This window comes from Cibotium barometz, chromosome 39 (assembly GCF_041138505.1).
Source record: "Cibotium barometz isolate CiBa-2024 chromosome 39, ASM4113850v1, whole genome shotgun sequence".
In the NCBI taxonomy this organism is placed as follows: domain Eukaryota; kingdom Viridiplantae; phylum Streptophyta; class Polypodiopsida; order Cyatheales; family Cibotiaceae; genus Cibotium; species Cibotium barometz.
In genome coordinates, this window is record NC_141084.1 from 47,925,082 (window position 1) to 47,951,659 (window position 26,578).

Genomic DNA, 26,578 nt, shown 5'->3' on the forward strand with positions numbered 1-26,578 from the left:
TCCACATACTTCCGCAAAAGACTCACATGAAAAGCATTGTGAATCTTCCAATGGCTGGGTAAAGCAAGCCTGAAGGATGCTCCTTTGGGGTCTATTTAAAAGTGGCTTTCTTCTTCGTGAGATCATGTAGAGGCGTGGCAATCATGGCAAAATGCCTTATGAAGCGTCTATAATATGAACATAAACCCAGAAAACTACGTACTTGATGTACATTTTGCAGCTCTGGTCAATTCCGAATGGTTTCAATCTTGGCAGGATCCATTCTTACACCATCCTTGCATACAATGTGACCCAAATAGTGTATCTCTGAAAGAAAGAACTCACTTTTCTTGGCATTAATGAAGAGTTAATGCTTCCGCAACTCTTCAAACACTGTGGCTAAATGAGTCCTATACTCCTGCTCATTCTTGGAGAAAACCAAGATGTCATCAAAGAATACACCTGTGAATTTTCGATGGGGTCGGAATATCCTATCCATCATACGATTGAATGTGGCTCGGGCATTGGTGAGACCAAAAGGCATCACCAAAAATTCATACAATCCAAAAGCTGTCCTGAATGCAGTTTTTGTTAGACATCATTCCCTACTTGCTGGCTTCCTATTTGGTGTCCTATTTTAGCCTCTAGGACTGACCATGTTAGTCAGAGGGGCTGGTCACCCCTCACTCATATTTTATCCATATTTATTCCCCATTTTATGGTCTTGGGATTTTCCCCAATCGTGGAGGTATTTATCACTAGTCGGCTGCTTCATGTAGAGGTATATACAGCCGGCATGCCTCCCTCATATTTTACTGCTTGCATTGCTTGCCTAGCTTGTCTAGCTGCAGTCCCTCACTTACGAGGTTCTTCCCTCTTGCTCGGGACATGTATTCCTTTTGATGATGATATTGAGAGCAGGTTCTCACCCGTGTTTCCTCTCCATCTTTCTCCTATGTTTCCACTTTCTCTTCTTCCACTGCACATTCTATCATGGTATCAGAGCGCCGGTGATTTTCAGCGTTGGATGCTCCCTCCTATATCTCTTCATATCTGCATTTTTTCCGCCCCTGGACAGACCTACGTTTTTGCATTTTCAGCAAGGGCAGCAGCACATAGGTTGCTGCGTTTTTTCTTCAGGTGGCTGTCTACAGCAGTTCTTGGCATTCATACCCCCCCCCCCCCGTAGTGCTGGTCAGCTGTTTTGTACAGGCCAGCAGGAGCATGTTTGCTGTTTTTTTTCTTCTACAGGTTTCTGATGCTGATTTGCTGATTTGAGGCTTGGGCGTACCTATTTCTTCAGCGTTTCCATATTCAGCCCCTTATACCTCTGCGTTTTCAGATTTGCAGCCATGGTTGCTGCGTTTTTTCTGAACCGATCTTGCTGGTAGCTCTACCTTCAACTGGGCTTCATCTATTGGACCCGAAGGTACCTTCTCTTCAGCGTTTTTCTTCATAGGAGGTGTGGACACTGGTTGGCCTGAATTTTCAGGTTTGGAGCCCTTGTTTGGCTGCGTTTTCTTCTCTAGTGGACACAGATCACTTGCAGAGGGGGTTTCTTGGTTGGATTGTGGCTTTGGAGGCAGTTTGGTACTTGAGGAGGATTCTGAATTTCTGATTTCAGTCAGCGTTTTGTTGATTTTGAAGCATCTATACCTGTGTTTTGTTCTTGGCCTACACAGTTTCCCGGTTTCTACATGTTCCTTGCCTTCTGTTGGCGGTGGAGTGCTATTTTTTCTGGATAGCAGTGTTTTGGCTGCGTTTTGCTTCCCACAAGAGTTTTCTACACTTAGAGGGGGCCCTTCTCTAGCTACTTCACTTGAGGATCAGTTTCGGGAGCTGTGTTGTATCTGTGGAGACATTCTTCTTTGACAGGAGTTTACAGTTATTTGGAGGAGAGCAGTGATCTTTTCAGAGATCGTGAGCAAAGTTTATTTTGTCCGAGCTTGTGTTCTTTGCAGTATTTGCAGAACAAGGAGGGTGTTTTGCCCTTTTGCGGTGTGATCCTTTTATATGGATCTTTTATCTGTTGCTGATTCTTGGGATCTGGTTCTACTTCTGGAACAGTCTTCTGCTATCTGTGATGCTTTTGAGGACTTTGTTGCCACTGCAGTTTATATTCCTGCTTCCCTTCCTCATTGTGAGGAGTCTACCTCTACCTCTCTTTGTGATGCTTCTGAGGATGCCCCTCCCCCTGCCAGTTCTGATGGCTTGTTGTTTTGGAGGATGGTTTTTTGGACCCGGTGGGATGCTTTGGATCTGTGGTTGCTAACCGTGCCTGGGGCACAGTGGTACTTCCAGAGTTTTTTGGATTTGGATCAGAATCAGGTTGGGCTTGTACGAGTCCGACGATATCATTTTTCAGAGGGGGATGTGGAGTCCCATCTTGCGATGTCAACCTCAGTGGCATGTACTTATGTACAGCATTGGGCAACTCATGTTATGGAGTTTAAGCAGATGGATCCCATATTTTCTACAGACTCTTTACATCTTGCGATGCCTACCTTTTCAGAGGATGCTTTTATACAGCATTTGGCTACTCTTGGTACAGAGTTGGAGCAGATTGACTCTATTTCTTTTGAGGGTTCCAGTGAGGAGCAATTTACTTCTCCCAGGATTGATTATATACAGGATCTGACCTTGGTTAGTTATGAGGTTTTTCATACCTTCTCCAGGCTGGATACACTACATTCGACTTCGGGGAGTGTTCTTACACTTGTGTTTGGAACCATTATTTGGAGTAGCACGTAGTAGCCTATATGGTTGTTTTCTTTCAGAGGAATGGTGTACTTGGCAGCTTGTTCAGTTACTTTTGTAGCTGAGTTGCTGAGGAGATTGCTTGTGGAGCTTTCTTGGTACCTATTTCTGTAGTCTTTCATCTTTGATCGAGGACGGCGTCTCTGACTTCTTGGAGTTTGCTCAGCATCCGGTGCTGAGAGGGGGTGTTAGACATCATCCCCTACTTGCTGGCTTCCTATTTGGTGTCCTATTTTAGCCTCTAGGACTGACCATGTTAGTCAGAGGGGCTGGTCACCCCTCACTCATATTTTACCTATATTTATTCCCCATTTTATGGTCTTGGGATTTTTCCCAGTCGTGGAGGTATTTATCACTAGTCGGCTGCCTTCATGTAGAGGTATATATAGCCTGCATGCCTCCCTCATATTTTACTGCTTGCACTGCTTGCCTAGCTTGTCTAGCTGCAGTCCCTCACTTACGAGGTTCTCCCCTCTTGCTCGGGACATGTATTTCTTTTGATGATGATATTGAGAGCAGGTTCTCACCTGTGTTTTCTCTCCATCTTTCTCTCTCACTCTCTCTCCTGTGTTTCCACTTTTCCTTTTTCCACTGCACATTCTATCAGTTTTGTGGACATCCTGTGGCACCACTCGTATCTGGTGATAACCACTCTTCAAATCAATACGGTTGAAACAAGCCGAGCCATCAAGCTTATCCAGAATGTCATCAATACGCGGAATTGGAAATCTATTCTTGATGGTGAGCTTATTTAGAGCTCTATAATCAACACACATGCGGAATGATCCATCTTTCTTTTGAACAAGAAGCACGGGAGAGCAATAAGGTGAGGAACTTGGTTGAACCAAACCTTTCTCCAAAAGCTCATTAACCTGCTTCATGATCTCTTCTTGTTGTGCGGCACTCACATGATATGCAGGTTTGTTAGGTGGAGAACTACCTAGCACAAGATCTATGCGATGATCCTCGGGCCTTTGAGGAGGTAGTTCACGAGGCAATGCATCAACAAAACAATCTTTGTATGCATGAAGAAAATTCAGCCTATCCCGAGTCAAAACATCCACATTTTCATGACTTGGTTCAATGCTATCACAAACAAAAACCAAGTATGCAAAAAGACTCTTTTTCATTGCTTTATTAATCTGGATGTGAGATACAACTGGGATAGAATCCCCTTCCTTGCCAGCATCAATAACATGCATGCGGCCTTTATGCATAAAGGAAATTGTGTTTGTCTTGTACTCTTTGCGGGGCTCAAGTCTATGATGCCATGGCTTGCCAAGCAATACATTACATCCATTAAGTGGGGCAAAAAGAAATGCTCATGATCAAGATAACCCTGAATATGTATGCGCAACTTCCCAATAAGTGGGGTAACCTGCACCTCTTTACCAATAAAGGTAGCTTCTGCTTCAATTAGAGGTCCCATGTCCTCAACCTCAATACCCAAGGCGGTTGCCATCTGGGTAGAGATGAAATTATATGTTGCACAATCATCAAACATAAATAGAGTGGGCTGATCCTTGATTTGACCCCATGCTTTGCTTACCATCCGCTCTTTTCCATCATGCTTTGTGTTTCTCTGCACATCGGGAACTGCATGCACATTTGCCTTGGGTTGCTTGTCCTCATGCTTTGGTTTGCGGTTGGGGCATTGTCTAAACAGATGCTCTTTGCTGCCACAAGAAAAGCATTTCCCGTCCTTTGCATATTGCTCCCTTTGCTTGGGGGTCAAGCTAAATTTGTTCTTCTTTGGCCCATGATCCTTGGATGAGGTATTTTCAGCTTTACCTCCCTTCTGGACATCCCGGAAGCTCTTTTCAGGTGGCTGTCCACGTTTTTGCAGGTTTGGGATAGCCTTCTCTTTGCCCTTGGAACCACCTTGATTTTGCTTGATTTGGAGTACCAATTGCACCGTAGCAAGAGTGGATGCTATAAGCTGCTGAAGAGTGTTTCGGGTGCAATTCAATGCCCGAACGATAGACTGGTTGCAACGCGGAACGAAACTTTCTTTTCTTTTCATTCTCAGAGAGTTGCATGAAAGGAGTAACCTCGAGCAAAACTTTCCAAAACTTATTGACATACTGTTGCACTTTCATAATCTTTTTGCTCAAGTTTGTCCCACTTTTGGGTGAGAGTTTGCTCCGCATTAGGAGGCAAGAATTGGGCATAAAATCTGTTCTTAAACTCTTTCCAAGTGCAAATGGGATCTTTGGCGGTCATTTCAGTGATCCACCAATGGGCAGCTGTCCCCTTCAAGAACATGCTTGCATGACGAATTTTGGACTTCTCAGTGAAGTCCTCATAACTAAAAGCAATATCAAACTGGGCCTCAAAAGCTAGCACCTTAGAGGCATCATACTCTCCATGAAAGGCATCAAATTTCACGGACTTGTCCCTTGCCTTGAACTCCTTGAGCTTCTTGGGATGTGATACATGTTCTTCTTTTTTTCTCTTCTCCTTATCCAACGGGGCAGCTTTCTCTGCATGGGCTTCATGGGCAACCAAAGATGTTTCAAAAGGCACGGTGGCATGTGCATTATGAATATGTGGCCCCGATGCATGTGACCTCCCCAAATGATGCAATGTCTCACCACGGGACAACTCAATGGGCAAAGTCTTTCGGCTTGCATGTCGATCACTCTCCCCATGATGTACATTCTTGGAATCCAAATGGCCTTGAGCATGCATAAATTTGTTTCCTCCTGTGCCTTGAGGAGTGGATGCATGGCGAGAGGTGACCGAAACTTCTTCTTTATGCAAGTATGATCTCAACCTTTGAGAGGCTGGGTTTCCATGCTGCAAACGGGGTGGATTCTTGAACATAAGCTGTCCATCCTCTCCCTCTTTAAGGTCACCCTTGCGGATAAGATAAGAGAGTGCCAGCTCCCTTGGCTTCTTGCCCACTTCTTGAGCCATAGACTCAAAAGTCATGTCCACCATAGCATCAGCTTTCTTGGCTTCTATGACACTTTGTACATGAGGATCTTTATGCAAGAATTTCAGCCCTTGATCTTTTGCCTACAAGAGCCATAGACTCTCTCAAGAGGCTTATGTCTTCCATGCAATGCATCGGAATCCCGTGAAGCACTTGATTGGCCCCTCGAATTCGGCATTTCCAATGGGTTGCCCTGGCTGTCCATTGAATTAAGTGTGCGTGCTTGCTTCCGATCTCAAAACTCCGTGTCTCCTCTTGAGAAAGAGAGACGACCGGGCTCTGATACCAATGTGACCGCTCCCTACAGGAGGCCTAGAGATCGGAAGACAATATACACATATTTAGAACACTTAACTGTTATTAAACAATGGAAATAACGTCAGCAACACAAATGCTGGAAATACTGAAAAAACAAATGACACCAATATTGGGGCCGAAAAGGGCAGCCCCTCCCCTCAATACTTTTTGTATATCTTGGAGTATTTATATTTGTACAAGTGTCACGGGCCTGATAGGCCAGATTTCTCCACAAGGGAGTGAAAACAACCAAATAAAACTGGTTAAGTTGATGAAGAGGTGTTGGTCGGAGTAGCCCCAAATCACAGGCTCATTCCCACCTTTATTGGGTGTACACTTGCCTTTCACTGGTCTTCCGGGACCGTGCACGAATGGGCACGCCTGTACTAACGCAGGCAACAGTGTACACCGCGGAGGGAACGCTTTCCGGTTCTTCCAATTAAGCTTTGTGCTTGGTTTTTCCTCATACCCTCTTGACCTTCATCTGTGGCTCCTCTATAAATGAGGGTGTGGTCAGGGCAGTCATGGTAGAAACCTCTTTCCAATGATCCTCCAGAGTGTATGCAACTGGAGAAGAACTTACCTACACAAAGCTTGGAATAACAGCATTGAACTTGAATCATTATCTGAATTTGAGATAAAATATTGAAATAAATACTTGGCATGGATTTTAATTCAAATCTCAGTAGTGAAGATCATTTCCCTCGTATTGTACTCCAAAATGGAAGCTTCAACAAAACAACCAACAGGTACACAAGATAGGTACAGCAGGTACTTATGGACAGCCTGCAAGTACAGCAGGTACTTATGGGTAGCCTGCAAGTACAGCAGATATTGTTAAGTACACGTGGGCAGCCAACAGGTACAAGTGGTACTGTCAGGTATACGTGGGCAACCAGCAGGTACTGAAGCTGGTACAGCAAGTACACACAAGTACACACAAGTACATGTAGGCAGTCAACCAGTAGTTTCCTCTCTACTCTTCCTTCTGTCGGCGTTTTTGCATCAGCATGTTCTCAGTGGTGTTTAGGGCTGAAAGAAGACTCCCAGAGTTTCCGCGTGTTACAGAGTCATTATGATGGACAACGATAAAAAGTTGACGAATGTGAAGAAAACCTCACCACCGACTTCAACCTCAACAGCTTCACCTAAAGTTCGACAAGAATGGAAGCCTAAGCAACAACAAGCAAATCACTCAATCACTCTCGTGCATTGAGCACATACACAAGAGCTTGTGTATTCAAGCAAACAACTAGCAGTCTTACCTACTGCCTTGACAACATTTGAGCAACAAATTCAAGAATCAATACCCACGTCTGCAACGGAGACTTATAAGCGCATCAAGGACAAAATAACAATGCTCGTCACTCCTTTGGATGTGAAAAATAAGAGCACAAGAACCTGTTGCTCGCAAGTCATGCCCTAGCTGATCCATAAAATCAATTAGAATAAAAAACCACGAGGTCAAAACCTGCAACTTCACGGGGTCAAAACTTGCAATTTCACGGAATTCCATCTCACGGAATTACACTTCATGGAATTATGTTGGAAATTATTTCATCCTCAGATGGACTTTCCCATGCATATTCATGCTTGTATCTGGCTCCATATGAAGCCCTGCATTGGCATATGTTAGCAGAGATTATTCAACATTTTTTCTACCATTTTTTGGTATTTTTTAGGCATTTTTAGCATTTCTTTGCTACAGCCAAGTTGTCGGCCTGCTACAGCTGGCCGACCAGCTCCTCTCCCACATATATATGAGTGGCTTGGCTTAGCATCATTATTATCGCATTTTTCAGCTTCTGCAGTGATAGGCAGCATCTATGGGACCTCCCTCATGCTGCTCCACATGATGTACTACCTTTTCTGGTGATCTTCAACAGTGATCTTCTTTTCTCCTTTATGCTTGCTGTCCATATACAGTGTTGTACAGTTCTTGCAGCATTTCTGAGTGGGTATCTGAGCATAGTACCCATTCTTTCATGGTATCAGAGCGGGTAACATCTACAGGAACCTACGTTTCTTTTCCCATGCTGCTGTTGACTATTTTCAGCATATAGGAGCTGTTTATTGCTGCGTTTCTTCATTAGCAACCTGCGTTTTACAGTGGAGCTGCGGGACTGCCTCAAGTGCTGCAAATTTCTTGCTACTGTCCGCTGCATTTTCTGCATAGCTTCTGCGTTTTGCTGTTATTAGCTGAAACTCTCTTCATAGGTGCTGAGGATTGGAACCCTGAGATAGTCTGCTTCTTCTATTTTCAGATTCCCACCCTCCCTTCTCTTTCTTTCTTCTTTCTCTTGCTGTGCACAGCTTGAGAGGAGGTTGTCAGCCGACCACCTGAGATAGAGGAGGATTATTTGTTTGCAGACATGGCTTCAGGAGACCACTTCTCTACAGCCATTCCTTCTCCTATCTCTTCACCCGCTCCATCACAACCTGGATCCCCTGCTCCCGCCGCTCCACATGTGGTTCCTATTCCCAATCTTTCCTCTCTGAGTTTCTCTCATCCAGGTCTTGCTCCCACCCTTGCCAACATACCATCCTACAATCCTCCCCAAGTCAGTGACTCCATGAAGCTTACCGCAATCAACTATCATACTTAGTCTTTCTACACTCAGTTGTTGCTGGAAGGAGCCGGTGCGTGGATGGCTATCTCCACACCTCACTTGGTGGATCCTGCTTTGCAAAGCATATTGGATGCTTAGGCTCATCTTATCATCATCCATTGCATGACTCCATCCATATAGGCACAGTTTGTCTCCTCTCGGAGTAATGCTCATCAAATGTGGACAGAGATCCAGAGGAGGTATGGGAGAGTTTCGACAGTGAAGATTGCCAAATTGGAGTTAGATCTGGAGAAGCTTACCATCACTGAGACAAATAACTTGATTGAGAAGATTGGAGAGCTCTCCCGTATCAAGTTGCAACTTGAGGAGTACGGGAGCACCATCAACAATCCTATCCATAAACTTCTTGGTAAGTTGCCTAAGTTGCATGCTTCCTTTGATTCTTTCAGTGATAATATTTATTTCCGTGATCCTCTTTCCCCTTTTGAGGAAGTCGTGAGGTATCTCCACGACAAGTGCATGCTTCGCGAAAAAGGCAAGTCGGAGTCTGCTTATGTTACCTCTAACAAGGGCAAAGGCAAAGGCAGAAAAGGGAACTCCAACAACAAGCAGAAAGTCACCACAAAGTCATCTTTTGACGACGATGATTCTGACAATTCTAAGAGCATCAAGGGTTCCAGGATGCAGGATTCTTGTGAGTTTTGTGGCCGACTTGGTCATTCAGAGGCCAAATGTTTTGCCCGACAGGCTACTTCCCGCAAAGCTAAAGCCAAAGCTAAAGCTAAAGCAAAACAGGAGTTCTCGTCCGATGGCTCAGACACTTCATCCACAATAGATGGCTCAGATACTTCACCAACGACAGAGGAGAGTACGAAGTCTCATGCTTAAGATGGCTTTTCTTGCTGTCTATGATCCCCTGTTCTTTCATCTTCACAGGAGCAGGATGAGTCCATCCTGGTGGTCACACAGGAGACTTCTGATTTAGAAGTTAGTGCCCTATCCGCAACGGAGGATTATTCACAAGAGTTTCTGATAGAGACCTTATCAGTTCCTCTAATCCCTTTGGATGAGTATCTTCCTTCTCTTGTGTTGTTCCATGCTGATGCTATTATTGCAGATCTTTCAGAGGAGGATAACGGTTCTTCTATAGAGCAGGTGGATGATTTTGTTGAGATATCCTCACATATTCTGGAGCTTTCTACTTTGGCGGCTTCTCTCCTGGCAGTTGTATCTTCTTCTTGTGTTTCAGAGAAGGCATCTTCCACTATCTTGGAGCCTGTTCCTACTTCGAACTTGACAAATTTAGCTATCACTGATGATCAGTTTGTTCCAGTGGTTGTTTCATTTTCTTCTTCTTCAGAGCAAGATTCTGCTTTGGTCCCGATACTTGTTGTTGATGCAGCGGAGGTACAACATTTTTCGGAGTTATCTATGGTTCCATCTCCTGAGGGCTTCTCTCTCCAGATTGATCCTGGTGTTTTGTCTTCGATATCTTCTCGATCTTCTCGTGGCTTCTTCCGGAGACCACCTCGGTATTAATGACCTACTGAAACATCAGGCATTATGAAAGGCTAGTCCAACTTGTCTTTTCCCTTAGGTGATACACGTGAATTTGTTGAAGTTTCAGCACTTGTAGTACCACCAAATGATGTGTCTAAATTCTTGGCCTTCTGCGTCAACCTTCTTGACCAAGGTCTAACAATATACCCATTGCGAGAGGACTCTGTAGGTCCACTAAGCACATGTGATTGCTGCTCTCTATTTGCTACAGCCACATTGTTGTTTACATCAGCCTCTATGGAATCCTTCAATGGAGTATACCACCTACTCATCTCATCAAAAATAATATTCCTTCTCACTTGCATCTCACGAGTAGTAGGGTTATAGCATCTATAACCTTTTTTCTCAAGGGGGTATCCAACGAAGATACATTTTTTTGCTTTGGGATCCATTTTGCTTCTCACTTTATTTGGTACATGCTCATAGGCAATGCAGCCAAACACTTTCAAGTGTGCTAAATTTGGTTTTCTGCCAATAAATTTCTATTTAGGCGTTATGCCATGAACTACTGCAGTTAGAGTCTTGTTTATAATGTAAATTGCTATTGCTTTAGCCCAAAAGTAACGAGGCATTCCTTTTTCATTCATCAACGCACTGGCGACTTTTGCAATGTGCCTGTTTTTCCTTTCTGCTATCCCATTTTGTTGCGGGGTGTACCTACATGTGAACTACCTCTTTATCTCGTGCTTTCTTAGATAATCTCTGAACTCATTGGAGAAGATTTTTCCCCTACCTCTTTATTCCATGCTTTCTTAGATAATCACTGAACTCATACCCCCCCCCTCCCCATCTGATCTTAGGCATTTTCAATGTATACTAAACATATTAATATTTATAATGGCATCACCCATGGTATTAACATGATTTGGCTTGACATAAAGATATTCCAAGCGTCCTTGAATTATGTAAGAGAGTAGAATAACATTTTTACTCCATTTTTAAGAGAGCTTAAAATATATTCCCATAATAGACTTAGATTCTAAGACTTCTGATTCCAACTCGTTTCCAGAGTCACTGTGTGAAGAGTTGCACTTCTTACTTTTCTTTTTCTTGGACTTCTTCTCCAAGCCCATATTTTGTTTTTCTTATTTTGTAGCTTCCACCACGAGCCCGTCGAACCCTTCATTGTCGATGTTGGTGGCCGCTACCTTTGGCTTTAATTTATTGTTCCAGACCATGTAGGAACCAGTTTGTAAAAATAGCGGACTGGTTTTGATGGTATGCTACCCTTGGCTTAAATTTCTTGTTTAGACCATTAGAATTGCTTCTGATGGTATATCTGCTAGAGATAGCCTTGCACGGAGAGTGTGGAACTTGGTTCCATAGTCTTTGATTGGTAGCGTCTTCTCTTTCAGACTTCTTATCTTGCCTTAAAATTTAGAGGTCGTTTTGATAGTCCGAAACCTTTTGGGGAATGCCTCCCTTAGCACCTAGAAGGTGAGGAAGTGGTATATCTCATACTTGGACACCCATTCATTTGGTATATCTTCGAATATGTCCTAGAATTGATCCCTCTTTCTTTCATCCAAAACATTTTCATGAGTGTGATTCACCTTCCACACACCCTCGAACTTCATGAACATGAGTGAGATCCCACTGCCCCCTCCGCGCACCGGATTCCCGGTTGCTAGTAGCGGAAGTATCTTCTTCTTGCGTGGGGCAGGGTTTCCCACTCGGGGCCTCGCCCTCAAATGTTCGGACACAAGACTAATCTCATGGTCATTCCGAAACCGAAACCGGGATGCCCAGAAAATGGGGACGATTTCGCCTTTTTTGATTTCCTTAACGAATTTTCTAACGGGGTCAAGAGTCTAAACTAACCTTCACCTCATTAAACCAGATAGAAGGAAAACTATTACATACTTAACTTGAAGAAATCAACGCTTTTTTCCTGATTGAATCAGGCACAGCCGTTGATCTATCCATTTGAGAAGTCTTCAGGTTGTTATTTAACTATTCAAGTTCTAAGCATATTCCTATTATTCAATTTCATTATTGAAACTCTACTGATTCCAGCCTAACCCCATCCGGCCCATGGGTTAGCCACCACCCAACCACTGGAATTGGTAGATGTGCATGCCTTTGCCTTTCTCAACCATAGCCTTGAAGCTCTGAAAGTGTGTAAGCACTTCGCTTTTCTCTTTCATGAAGTAAGCCCACATCTTCCTAGTGTGGTCATTAATGAATGATACATTATAGTGGCATCCTTTGATTGATGCCGTTTTTGTTGAATCTTAAACATCAAAATGCACCACATCCAATGGTCTTTGATTCACATTCCTATCATGTGGAAATGCCTACTTAGATTGTTTGCCCAATTGGCATGCTTCACATACCTTGTGCATTCTTCTGTATTGGAATCTATCTATCTAGAACTAACTGATATTTTTCTTGGATGCATGAAGGAACTGTCGATCATGACAACTCTGTCGGCAAAATAAAATCAGGAAAGTGCATAGCATTGTCCAAGTCATGCTATCGATCCTTTGCATCAACTCTTGGTATATACTAGGTAGTCTGCACCTGTAAGGATCCACACAATAAAAATATGTCCCCCCTTCTTCTTCACCATACAGGTCAAAGAATAAGTATCAAAAGATACCACCTATCCTGCATCTCAGAGTCAAAGAGTTTTCTATGAACCTCAGACTCAACTATCCCCCGCCTGGAGGAACTTGTTGTTGGGTTAGTTTCCCAATCCTCTCCACCAAAGCAAGGTTGTTCCCTTAGGGGACCCCTTATCATCTGAATCTTCGGGGCATCCGGAAATACATAGAACTCAAAATGAATGTTCCAACCGTTGTACCAAAGATCTACAACTACTAGATGTGCTCCTTCGTCTCAATCCCAAAAGCCTTGAGATTGACATAAGGAGGAACTCAGACTCAACTATCCCCCTCTTGGAGGAACTCTTTGTTGGGTTAGTTTCTGAACCCTCTCCACCAAAGCAAGGTTGTTCCCTTAGGGGACCTCTTATCATCTGAATCTTCGGGGCATCTGAAAATACATAGAACTCAAAATGAATGTTCCAACCATTGTACCAAAGATCTACAATTACTGGATGGGCTCCTTCATCTCACTTTCAAAAGGCTCGGGAGTGATAGAAGGGCAACTATAACCGGTCCAATCATAGTTAGTGGGCATCAGCATCAGCATCAGCAGCAAAAGCCCCAACATTGGGCAGGAGCTCCCCTAGGGAGATCTGACGGACTCTCTATCCTCCCAATACCGGCCTGCCCGTTCACATCCCCTCCACTTTCTCACATAGCAACTGAACATAAGTTTTGCATGTTTCAAAGGGACTGAACATGGCGTTCTTTTTGATGCATGCTATTGAGTTGGGCTTGCTAGAAATTCAAGATTGTTGTTTGTTGCAGCATTAAATAAATTTATAAGTGGTTCTTTGCTTATGCTTACTTTGTTTAGGAATCTGGATAAAGGTGGCTGGGGGGAGTAGGAACGAGCATAAAAATCTGTGCGCTTTTTGGATGTCTACCAATGCTTTTGGTGGTACTGAGGTGGGCATGTTTTGTGTTAAGAAGGAAATTTCTTGTCTTTCTTATTTGTGCTTATGTTTGTATGTGTGTGTGTGTGTGTGTGTGTGTGCGCGCGCGCGCGTGCACGTGTGCACACATACACATCCTTGTGAATTGGAAGGTGAAGCAACCAGATAGATTATGTACATACATATATGTGTGTGTCACACAAGCATGCATACATGAACAGACTGAATTTGAAAGCATCTGATTAAATCATAAGTTTGAGTTATGCAGGGGACTGCTCTTCCTCAACCAGCATTCAACAGGGCTGTGGAAAAACGTTCTGATTCCAACTGGCTTTCTGAAGTTTTCTCAACCACAGCTCTTGTAAAGGCTCTTTTAGTTATTGCCTTTGTGTGCTAGTTATTGCCTTTGTGTGCATGTACCGGCTTTCTAAAGTTTTTTCAACTGCAGCTCTTGTAAGGGGTCTTGTATTGCATTCAGTTATTGCCTTTGTGTGCTTGTACCTGCATTTCATCAAATGTAATTGTTTTTGTAGATTATTCCCTTGCTAGGGAACAAAAACTTAATAAAATCCGGGGAGCCTGTCTTGTTACCGTCAACAAGCTTTCCAACAAATAAAATTATGGAGATGGGATGCCTTAGCAAACCCATCTTTTTGGGTTTAACCGAAACCACAAACGAACCCGTTTTTGTAGTCGAGGTCAGTGGCATTTGCAGGTAGAAATCTCTGAGAATGTGTGCATTTGTGAATGATGTTTTTGTTTTTATGGGGTTGGTGGCTTTTTTTATTTCCAATAGGTGAGCACTAAGGGTTATCCAATTTGTCTATGTGAACAGTGAAGGTTCAGAGATGCCATCATGGCTGGGAGGAACTGAATGGGTGGATCTTCGAAGATATGGGTCACAACTGCGGATTGATGATGCTGGACTTTTGGCTTATGCTAGGGGGATGGTGGAATGGCACACAAGAAATGTACGCTCAATGCTAGTTTTAAGAAAATAAAAATATTTATTGCATCTTGACATGAGTACTTAGGCACTATTTCAGGGTTTTCAAATTGTGGGTCTGCCGTGGACAATGACTAGGTAAGAGCTAGGGGTCAAGAGGGATCCTAGGCATTTGTTTTTGCTTGTGGGTAGAAAATAGTTGCCCTGTTCATAGCTTGAACTCTTCAACGAGGCACACCTCCCCCTCCGCCCCACGGGGTGATGGCAGGGCGACCGTGTTGCGGTCGGCTGAAATGCATCGACAGCACCGTGTGGTGAGACGCCGCAAGGGTGATCTGCTCCCCCCTGGCTTGCTCGGGGGGATCGGCGTTTGTGGCCGCATTGCCCGATGGTGCGTGTGTCTAACTGGGCTTGCGAGGGGCGGCCTAGTGGTATGCCATGGGGCTTCCCTATCGAGACCGTGTCCAAACCAGAACATGCATGATATAACTCTCCTACAGTACCATATTCTCTGCCAAATGCACAACTGTGGAATTGGTTGTATAGTAGGTCAAGTCTTTCTTGGCTATTTGCACCTAGAATCACATCTTCGAGATCTCTTGGTACTGAACTTGTGCAACGTTCCACTAGAACTGATTTATCCTCTCTGCTGCCTGACAGACCGAGAACAATTATCATGAGTAGGAACCTATCCCAGTTAGTCTCTGATTGCCTGAAGTATCGAGAAACTTCAAGTCCCAACTCAACCTACTGTGTCAAGGTAAAGATACAAGTCAAATCTGCTAACATCAACACTCTACTAGAGCCAGGTGAATCTGGAATAACCCCGCCAGTCAATACCCTGCTACATAGCCTTGGATATCAGCCATAATAAAAACTGATAATTTGGATATCTGCCACGTCAGATGCGTGACCCATAAACCATACATTTGCCACATCAAAGGTGTGGCTAATGAACTGGACATTTGCCATTATAGAGGCTAGTGCACTTACCGCATGAACTAGGTACCTAGCAATCCTAAGTTCTTGATAACTATCCCATTAGAAGTTAAAACACCTGCCATGATGGAATCCTGTAAACCCACACGTCATACATCCTAGCATCCCATATCAGTAGAATGTACCCCATATGTGTCTTACAAATACATCACTTAGCTTACAAGTCTTCCGAAAGATTACCAAAGGTTGCTAGCATCTCTTTCGGCATACAAACCGAACCTTCTTGGGAGAACAAATCTACTCGAGAAACCTACTGATTTCAATATGAGCAAAATTTGCTCTGAATTTGGATCTCTACAAAATATATGTGCGTGTGCCAAGATCCCTCGGAACTGTCTTTGCGAAGCAAAAAAGCTTCACCCAACATCTGGCAAAGCATAACCACTTTATCCAAAAACACATAGACCGAATCATAGTTGCAAATGCCAAGCAACTACATAACACTCTCTCCGATCATCTGCAGTCAACAATCTCATTCTTCCTTCTTGTTGTTGATTTCTCAAATCAACTGCTGCTTTCTCTCAGTCCAAAAATCCACCAAATAGGAATACGGATGTATCCAAAAACCTGCATATAGTGGATCCTAGTGTCCCATACCACTAGGATATACTCCATACAAGATCCCCTTTAGACATAAGTTAAGTTGGAGTGATCAATTCCTTCTCAATCCCACCTTGACACTACTTGGCATGTGCACATAGTGTATCTAACGTGTGCAGCACACACACAAGACTAGCTTTGAGGCTTCGGGGTAGCTTGGAGCTAGGCAAGCAGATCGGCGAGATGAGCTAGGGATGGACTGACGGGCGGGCGCCCATGTGTGGACGTCCGATGACCGGCCAAGAGCATATCAAAGGGTGGCCCGGGTTAGTCAGTTAGTCAGAGTCTTGCGAGGTTATGCAAGAGCTCTGTCGGTCAAGAGCTTGGATCTAGTGCAGACGTGCACGTGCAACCGAGGCCGGCAACAGTCTCGAGGCCCGCGAGGGTAGCTCCGTGGCGGTATGGGACGTCATGGAGTAGAGACTAGTCGGTACGTCTAGCTAGTTAGCTCAGCTCGTGGCTCGATGGGGACAGCCAAGTCTTGTGGGCTTTGCCCACAGCTGTCATGGTTGGGTGGTGAGTCAGGCCTGCATCCCCTTCATGGTTTATGGCTTTGTATTGTAGGTTTCGAATCTTGTAGCAGGTTTGCTCCACGAGGTGACTCTGGGGGTTTGACATTTACTTTTCATCACGATGCACTTCAAGACTATTGGGCTCGTTTGGACAGATGGTACCTTCTTCATGCTGCCCAATATGATGTATATACATGGAAAATGTGGATTGATCATACATTGAGGTTTTCAGATCATGTGTCTATATGGCTTGGTTTATATTTTGGTATGTCCATTTGTGATGATGCTTTGCATGACAAAAGATTGTTGATGCTAAATAACAACTATCTATTGCATGCTCACTTTATACATATGGTACATGCTGCTCTCCATCCTCTGGTACTCCACATGACAAAAGATTTGGATGTTTCTTGGTACAGTTTTGTGATGCACATGCAGGCTGTTATTCAAGATTATGGTAGATGGCATATGGGGGAAACTAGGCTCATGCCAAATCAGCCCTGCAACAATATACTGAAACTAGCCAATTGTGACCTTTGACTGCTGATGAGCATTGGAGTATGACACAAGCCAAATTTTGTCTTGACCAAAACGATACTTGTAAGTTGAACAAGTGGCAAACTCCAGCTTGACAAAAGCCCCTTCTTGATAAAGGCTGTTCTTCCAAATTCTTTTTCAAAACTTTGCACTCAGCTAGACAAAAACACTCTATTGCAAGAGTTAAATTACTTGATGGAAATTGGACATGTAACAAAGCATAGCTTGCAAATGTTTGTCATTCCTATTTTGCATACATTTTTGTTGCCCCTCAGCCCCCTTTTGAGGAAGTATTACGTGCACGTTATGAACTCTGCATAATGTTCACCCTATAGTCACTCCACATGAGGCAGCCACTTTGGATGCACCTTTTACTGAGGAAGAATTGGATGTTGCTCTCAAAAATTTGGGTAAATGGAAATCTCCAGGATGGGATGGCCTTACGGTTGAGTTTTTTCATGCATTTTGGGACGTCCTAAAACAGCCCATCCTCTTGATGGTTAATCATTGTTGGTCTATCGGACTTTTACCATCCTCTTGGAAAGAAGCCTTACTTAAATTGCTGCCCAAAAAACAGCTTTGTGAAGGTTTAATGGATTGGCGTCCCATTTGTCTCATGCCTGTGGGGTGTACAAGCTTGTCACTAAGATGCTTGTCAATAGAATCAAAGGTATATTGCATGCTGGTCTTCATTCAAACCAGTATGGTTTTGTCCCAAGAAGGCAAATTATGGACAATATAGCCAATGCTTATATTGGCATAGAATATGCCAATTACACGCATGAGGATGTCCTCATTATGCAAGTGGACATAGCGAAAGCCTTTGATGCTATTCGATGGGATTTTATAGCATAGGTAATGGATAGAATGGGATTTGGGTACAAAGTGAGAAATGTTATTTACTGGTTGTATCAGGAAGGCACAACGAGATGCATTTTGGGAGATGAACTTTCAGCTTCTTGGAAGTTAGGGAAATCTGTCAGACAGGGATGTCCTCCCAGTGCTCTCCTTTATGCTATCCATAGTTGTTACGAGGCGCGCCTCTAACCGTTAGAGGCGTTCAAGGCTTCGTTCGAGGCGTCTGGGCATAGTTGATTTATTGCCTAGCATGGTTTTGTTGGAAATAAGTGCACACTAGGTGTACTATTTCTGTAGTCTAGTTTCAGTTCAGTCTTTGTGTCTTGAGTCTAGTGCCATGTGGCACTTCTACATTTATCCCATAAGTGAGTCTACTCAATCTTGTACTTCTCACCTATAAATCGTAGGTGTCACATCAATGAAAAAATCAATCTTGTGTCTTGTCTACACTCATCTCAAGGTATGTCTATGGTTTGTGTTTCCTTCTAGTTATGCTCTCATTTCAGTTTCAGTTTTGTCTTGTCTCTTCCCCATTTTTCATAACATGGTATTAGAGCAGCGTGCCAGCATGTTACTTCTGCAGCCCGTCATATCAGTCAGCAGCGCCATTCTCTGCGCCATCTTCTGCTGGATCTGCCCGCCTCTCCCCTCAGCCTATCCACAGTTTGCTGCAGCCTATCTTGCGAGCTTTCTTGCCCGTGCCAAATATGATACATACAAGTCAAAATTTACGCAGTTTCTAATCTTCTATGTCTGCTCGCTTGGTCCAAGAACATGTGGCGGCAAGTTTGCTTCTTTGCTTTGTGATATCTTAACCTCAACTCATCGACCTCCAAATACACGAATGTCTGCTGCAGCCATAGTTGCGTTTTTTTCTGCCTGCCATACCAACCTGCCCCGTTTGTCTCTGCTCGGCCTGTTGATTCCGCTCCACCGTGCAACTCCAGATCTGCGCCTCTTCTCAAGTCGTGGACCTCCTGGACATTCAACTCATGCAACAACTCGTCATTTTTGGATCTCTGGTCTTCTCGACATCAGCTCGACATCTCCTTTTGTGAAGGCAAACTCCAATGCTGATCTTGGACCTGATTTGCAACATCTGTGCAAAGGGCATTTCCCCCTTTGTTATTTCCCATTTCCTCTTCATCTTCACATGTGGGTTAGCTGTCCATTGGACCAGCCAGACCTGCAGCAGCAAATTTAAAGCAGAAATCAAGTGTATGTTGTGTTCTATTTTCAGTCTACTCTCTATCTCTTGAAAAATAAAAATCTCAGTTCTGAATTTTATTTACTTCTCTATCTTGTACGGGATTAGACACTGCCAAATCTGGTAAGACCTTCCCATCTCTCTCATAATTATCTATGTTTTTCATGCTATCTACCACCATTGATCACCAATGATGTAGATCATGGGGTAATATCATGTCTATTTGTCTACATGGACTTATCTTTGTCCCTATCCAAGAGGCACCCCTACATTACTCACTCTAGCAGGAGGATTGCCCTTGAGGAGGGATTATCTATCAAGGTCCATCTCTTTGTCTATCTACAATCAGTCAGTCTCTCTGTCTATGTGTCTATCTTGTGTGATCTTACAATCATATGTCTCTGACACTCTGTCTATCAGTCTATATGCCTCTCTTTTGTGGATTAGCTATCCACATTCTCTTTGGCATTTTGTCTATGTCCCCATTTATCTTCTATTTGTCAGTCTCTCTCTCTGTGGGACCACTCTACTGGCTGATTGTCTCTCTCTCTGTCTGTCTATGATCCACTCTTGTCCCTACCCTTGTGGACCCATATGAGGATATCACTTGAGGAGGGGTGTCTCAGGATCTTTTGTCTCTCATGTCTTGTCTCTCAGTCTATCAGTCTTTATGTCTGTCTTCTAGTCTTGTCCATCTTGTCTTCTAGCTTGTCTCTCAATCCTTGTCTAGTCTCTCTGTCTTGGTCTTATCTTTTGTCATGTTATAGTCTTGTCTTTTTGTCTTCCTCCTAGTGTCCACTTAAGGAGGGTGTTGGAAATAAGTGCACACTAGGTGTACTATTTCTCTAGTCTAGTTTCAGTTCAGTCTTTGTGTCTTGAGTCTAGTGCCATGTGGCACTTCTACATTTATCCCATAAGTGAGTCTACTCAATCTTGTACTTCTCACCTATAAATCGTAGGTGTCACATCAATGAAAAAATCAATCTTGTGTCTTGTCTACACTCATCTCAAGGTATGTCTATGGTTTGTGTTTCCTTCTAGTTATGCTCTCATTTCAGTTTCAGTTTTGTCTTGTCTCTTCCCCATTTTTCATAACAGGTTTATTGCAGGATGTCCCTCACTCTGATTATACACCCCCCAGACAGAAGATTGACACCAGTTGAGAGATTGTTGCCAGTATTACAGCATGGTAGTTTTGGAGAGCTAGATGCACGGAGGCTATAGAGGGTGTCCAGATTTTTGGTTCTCAATGCATTATTACTATATGGGGTGATATCATCCATACTCTCTATGGCTACTTGGGCTCGTATTCAAGGGTCCTCTCGTTCCGCGCATGCCAAGCGCGTTGTATTTATGCGGGAGTGGGACCATGGCATTTTCTTTTCCTCTAGTCCCACAGGTCTCTCATGGCATCATGATGCTCCTTAGTGGTTGAAATCACCTTACTTAATAGAAGTCTCTTTCCTGAAAAATAAAATAAAATTATGATTGGCATAGCGGAAATCTTTGTATTGGAAGATCCTGTCACACAAATGCTCACACCGTCTTCTGTATCCCAAGTTTCGTGAGTTTAGCAATCCACTTTAATACTTCAAACTTTAAAGAGAGATGAGAGAGATATGAGAACTATACACCAGATTGGGTCCCAAATTACCCACTAAAGGGCCCCCTATCCCGATAACGAGATAGTATTTGGTTTATTTCTTTAGAGAGAATGACTGTGGACTGTAGATAAGACAAACGCAAGATCTTGAAGGATCGGAAGCTTGGCTGAACTGTACATGGCTGTAGAAACACCTCGATGAACTGATCTCGAGCCTGTGCACTCTTCCCAAGGGCATGAGGAAGGGCTGCACACCTGAGGCTGAGAAAAGGAGATGGTGGACTGTTCTAAGTTATGTTAGAATGCTGTAAATGCTTATGAATGCTGTGTTACCTTCACCAGAGGGTTGGAGTATGATTGGATGATGTACTGAAGGCTGAATACTGATGTAAACTGCTGTGGGACTGAAAACGCATGGAAGGACTGCTGGAAATCTGCAAACGCAGGGCTATGGAGCAGGTTTCTGGCGTTGGACTGATGCTGAACTGAAACGCAATGCTACTGGGCTGCTGCTGGACAGAAATGCTGATCTGTGGGGGCCGAAGATCTGTAAACGCAGGCTGCAATGGACTGAACTGCAGGTGGCTGTTCATACGCAGAAAACGCAGGTGTATATGCTGATTTGGGGCTGATCTGATGCGCTTATGGCTGTAGGGATTGCTGAATCGCATGCGTTGGAGAACCAAGGTTGGCTGAAGCAAACTCAAGCACTCCAAGGGCTGGATGAGACTAGTCTAGTGCTGAAGGCAAGGGAACTCCTAGGGCTGAGGAGGAAAGCTCTTAGCACACTGAAGACTGAATGAGAAACTAAGCCCTATGCAAGCCTATTTATACTAACTAGAGGCTGGTCAAGTTGGCTGGTCATTTATTTAATAAAGTTTATATTTATAAATGACAATAAATGCTAAATAAATACCAAAAAATATGAAAAAAATACCAGATAAATCCTAGTAAATTCCCTAAGGCTTCTGGGATGTTCTAAATGATGCACAGGCATATGAATGCATATTATGCAGAATGCAGAGTGCTTTCTGATGCAAACCCTAAGGCTTCTACTGACTCTACATGCATGAATGATTCTCTCCAAGTGGGTTAAGGGACTTGACTGACTGACTGACCCGCTGTCGTGCCATGGCACGTCTATGGTGTGAAACCATGCATGTGAGGCCATTAAATACAAATTCAGATGCATGGGATAAAGTGCCATGACTTGAGTCATTTTATGATGCCTATGTACATATGTTCATATTGTAAATGAGGTTCAATAAGACGAGCTGATGGTGATGCTTGCACGTGAAAGTGTTACGGGAACTCCAAATGTGATGATGGTTGGTCAGTCTGAGCGGATTCTGGATGCAGAGATGGCACTCCATTTTTAGCATGAATATGGAGATGGCCGGCAGTGCATGGCACCGATGGAATTGGTCGTATTTTGGTGAGGAGAGGTGTTGATGATTATGGGATGTGGGCACTTCTTACATCTGTTCTGGAAGGAAGTCGTGGATGCCGCACTTGAACTTGAAGCAAGGTAATAAGGAGGCATGTGTGGCCATCATTTTGAATCTTTAAAAAAAATAAATAAATAAACAAAAATATATACCACAAGTGGCCAGCTTGGGAATAGATACGTGGAGATTTTACATGGCTGCCAGCACGTCGTCTAGGAGGCTGGCGAAGATTCGAGTAGTAGCCGCTCGTTGAAACGGACGCCGGGCTAGTGATTCTGGTGTGACCGCCTTGGGTCGAGCTGTTGGGGCTCTGGGAAGCAGCTACAGACAGAGAAGAAGCTGCAGACAGAGAAGAAGCTGGTGTGGGCAGAGCCGGCTGGGATTTGGCGGGACCAGAAGCGAAAGCGCTGGAAGAGGTGGCCGCCGTGTGTACAGGAAAGTGGAGGTTGGCGCAGAGGCATGCTGGGCGAGTATAGTCGCCGCCTCATAGATGACCAAGTGAAGAGTCCGGGGTATCTGCAGGCGTGAAGCAAAGAGGGAGCGGTCTGTGTGTGTGCAAGGTGATGGGTATGACAGTTCTACTTGATGTTTGTGCTTTTTTTTTATGCGCCATGAATGGTGAGCATATGCTGCAGAATCTGCATGAGATGATATACAGTGAATAGAATTTTGAAGAGCCAGTTCATCTAAAGTGGAAAGCTTGCAGAGGTCTTAATGTCATAATATTATATGTTTTCTTGGGTTTTGGAATTCATGTGATGATGTATATATGCCATATGCCATCTTTTGCTTTGTGAGTTGTTGGAATCTGAAAGCAGGTTTTCATGAGATCAAGAGTCATCTTGAAATGGTGATGTTGACATTATGTGAAACATGTGATGTGAATGGTCACATGTATATGGGAATCTTTTGAAGATTGTGCTATGCCTACATGTGTTATGTATGAGGCACTTGGATAAAGGGTCAGGAGATCTATGCTTGAAGCGGGTCATGCTCTTGACTCGTAATGAATATGCATTCATCAAGCTGAATTTGGGGTTGCTTTCAAGTGAATTGGCACATGTACATGTCGACCAAAATTGAGATGTCATAACCCCCTTGAAGAGTTATATGTTTTGTTTTCTTTGCTGGGATTTGAAGCTACACTCACAGCCAGAAGTCTCGCACTTGCCCAGCGATACCGCACACGTCACGACAGCATTTGGTGAACCCGACGTGAAACTGCTGGGGTGAGAGTTAGTGGTGAAATACACAGTGCAAACTATGGTTGAGAATCTTGAGGGACAGGGGGTTCATTTTGACCCCGGGGTTATGCAAATGTTTCAGATGTTTACTATGTATATGCAACAGCAGCAAGCGGCTGAGAGGGGGCAAATTTTCACGACTAAAGCACTGCAGTCAATCGTGAAGAAGGTGGATCAATTTGATGGTAAAGACATCACAAAGTATCTGCGCAATTACACAAAGGAAATGGAGCTAAACAGGGTGACTGAGGAGGATATGGCTCGAAGCTTTGAGCTGGTATGTGTTCCCGAAATAAGAGAGCGCATAAGAGGATTACAGGCAGCACATGGTGGCAGAAATTGGGAGGAGTTCAAGCTTGCTTTGAAGGATAATTATTTCATGGAGGATTCCGAGCGGGTGACCAAGCGAACTTTCTTGGAGTGGGTTACAAAACCCAAAATTGGAATTTCTGCCACAGAGTTGCTAAGAGAGTTTGAGAAGCGCTATGCCCAGCTGTCAAGGATAGAGCGCACAACCTTAGACAGGGAAAAAACAGAGCTCTTCTTACAAGCAGCTGGGAAAGATCTCCAAGAAAAACTGGAAATTCTCCTTGAGGATAAGGATACGGAGCAGGGGTTAAAGAATGATTGGAGTGATAACGAGGATGCGGTCACCATGCTAGCAAAGCGACAGCGAAGGAGGGATAAAATGGTGATGAGCTCGGCAACTCCTATAACTGTTTCCCCTGAGAATCTACCAAAACCTGTTGCTGCAATCCCAAAGGTAGAAGGGCCGATGGATGAGCTTATTAAGGGCATACGAGACCTAAAATTGAAGATGTCTAGGATTGAGGAAAAAGGGCTACCATTAGGGCAGGCTTCTATGCAAAAGCCTCAAAGCAAGGCAGGGTCTACATTCATATGTATATGGTGTGATGACCCAGAACATGCGAAAAAAGACTGTGCCAGCTATAAGGAAGCCCTCAGAAACCAACTTGTATTTTTCAAAGATGGAAAAATCCACCTTACAGAGACTGGTCTTCCGTTAAGCACAAACTTTGGGAAAGGAGGGATGAAAAAGTTGGTTGAAGATATGGCTGCCAGCCATGCCATCTCTATGGTTGAGGCAGCAACCTATGGATTAAAGGCCGGTCAATCAAAGCAGGAAACTGAGAAGGATGAAGACTATGAGAATGAAGATTTTTGGCCATCAACGATGGAGCTAATTGCGTCAGAGAAGGTGTCTAAGCAGGCTTTGCATGAGGCAGGAGACTGTATACGTCTTGAGACTGGCTGGGAAGAACCTGTGGATTCTTTATCTGTTCATGCGTACATTGCAAAATGCCAGAATAATGAGGCACAGGTAGAGGAAAAGCGTAAGAGGGAAAATGACGAAGGAGATGCCATGGATGATGGTTATGATGCTTCTATGAGTGCTTTGCCATGTTTGTTTGATAGTGTTCAAGGTGTTGATGATATGCATGTTGCTAATGATGTTATGGAGGATAGTGCATATGTGACCGGAAGTCATACGAATGTTGTTTCAAAGGATGTTTGCTTTGCAGATGGTGGTTTTTGTTTGGAGTTTCTCTTTCAAGACAAGGAGGTTTTGTTAGAGGATCAGTTTAGTGAAGTTAATGTTTATGTGGATGAGTCTATTGCTCAAGACAGTGAGGATCTTGGGATGGCTCAGCTGTTTGATGATGATGAGTTTTTATTTGCAAACATCGGTAACCAACAATCTATGAATGAGGCTTCTTGCACTCTTGATGATGCTAGAGATGTGTTTTGTTTACATGGCAAAGATGATGCTTTTGATGTTTATGTTATTGATGGACCGGGACATTTTGATGTAGCATCACACCTTGATTTTCTTGCACCAGTTTGCATAGATGCATGTGAAGCATGTAAAGGCTTTGACAGCATATTGGTGGTGAAGATAGATGAGGAGGTAATATGCAAAAGAGCACAATGTGATGAACGGCTTGCTATGATGCCATTATGTGTATTTGAACCAAGGATATGTTATAAGTCAATGGAGCAGGCTCATGTGGAATGCAAATGGGTATTTGATCGTGGTATATGGATTGTTGGCAACCATGACAAATGTATTTGGGGATTGAATGCAGAACAATGGTGGATAATCAGGAAGGCTTTGTTTTTTTTACTTGTTTGATATTTATGGATACCAAAGCTTGGTTTGAAACACTTTAAAGTGTTCCAAACATGGGGGTTGGCCAGATGACAGGTTCTTTTTGCTGATTAATGTATGAAGATGACATTCAGATATATGTGGATCTTGATGATGACTTGGCACATACCGGAGGATGTGCAGGTTTAGAGGGGGTGGATGTCGTGCCATGGCACGTCTATGGTGTGAAACCATGCATGTGAGGCCATTAAATACAAATTCAGATGCATGGGATTAAGTGCCATGACTTGAGTCATTTTATGATGCCTATGTACATATGTTCATATTGTAAATGAGGTTCAATAAGACGAGCTGATGGTGATCCCTGCACGTGAAAGTGTTACGGAAACTCCGAATGTGATGATGGTTGGTCAGTCTGAGGATGCAGAGATGGCACTCCATTTTTAGCATGAATATGGAGATGGCCGGCAGTGCATGGCACCGATGGAATTGGTCGTATTTTGGTGAGGAGAGGTGCTGATGATTATGGGATGTGGGCACTTCTTACATCTGTTCTGGACGGAAGTCGTGGATGCCAAAAATATATACCACAAGTGGCCAGCTTGGGAATAGATACGTGGAGATTTTACATGGCTGCCAGCACGTCGTCTAGGAGGCTGGCGAAGATTCGAGTAGTAGCCGCTCGTTGAAACGGACGCCGGGCTAGTGATTCTGGTGTGACCGCCTTGGGTCGAGCTGTTGGGGCTCTGGGAAGCAGCTACAGACAGAGAAGAAGCTGGTGTGGGCAGAGCCGGGTGGGATTCGGCGGGACCAGAAGCGAAAGCGCTGGAAGAGGTGGCCGCCGTGTGTACAGGGAACTGGAGGTTGGCGCAGAGGCATGCTGGGCG

General features: G+C 43.8%; 1 protein-coding gene across 4 annotated transcripts in view; it reads left to right on the forward strand.

The window, feature by feature from the left end:
• The window catches only part of LOC147616178 (uncharacterized), a 140,945-nt gene that overhangs the window by 18,484 nt on the left and 95,883 nt on the right, over positions 1 to 26,578 (forward strand). For all 4 annotated transcript variants that reach the window (XM_086778819.1, XM_086778817.1, XM_086778818.1 and 1 more), the window contains 4 exons: positions 13,528 to 13,619; positions 13,875 to 13,967; positions 14,140 to 14,321; positions 14,442 to 14,577. In XM_086778819.1, the coding sequence (XP_086634945.1) occupies positions 13,528 to 13,619; positions 13,875 to 13,967; positions 14,140 to 14,321; positions 14,442 to 14,577 (503 nt within the window). The remainder of the gene's footprint in view (positions 1 to 13,527; positions 13,620 to 13,874; positions 13,968 to 14,139; positions 14,322 to 14,441; positions 14,578 to 26,578) is intronic.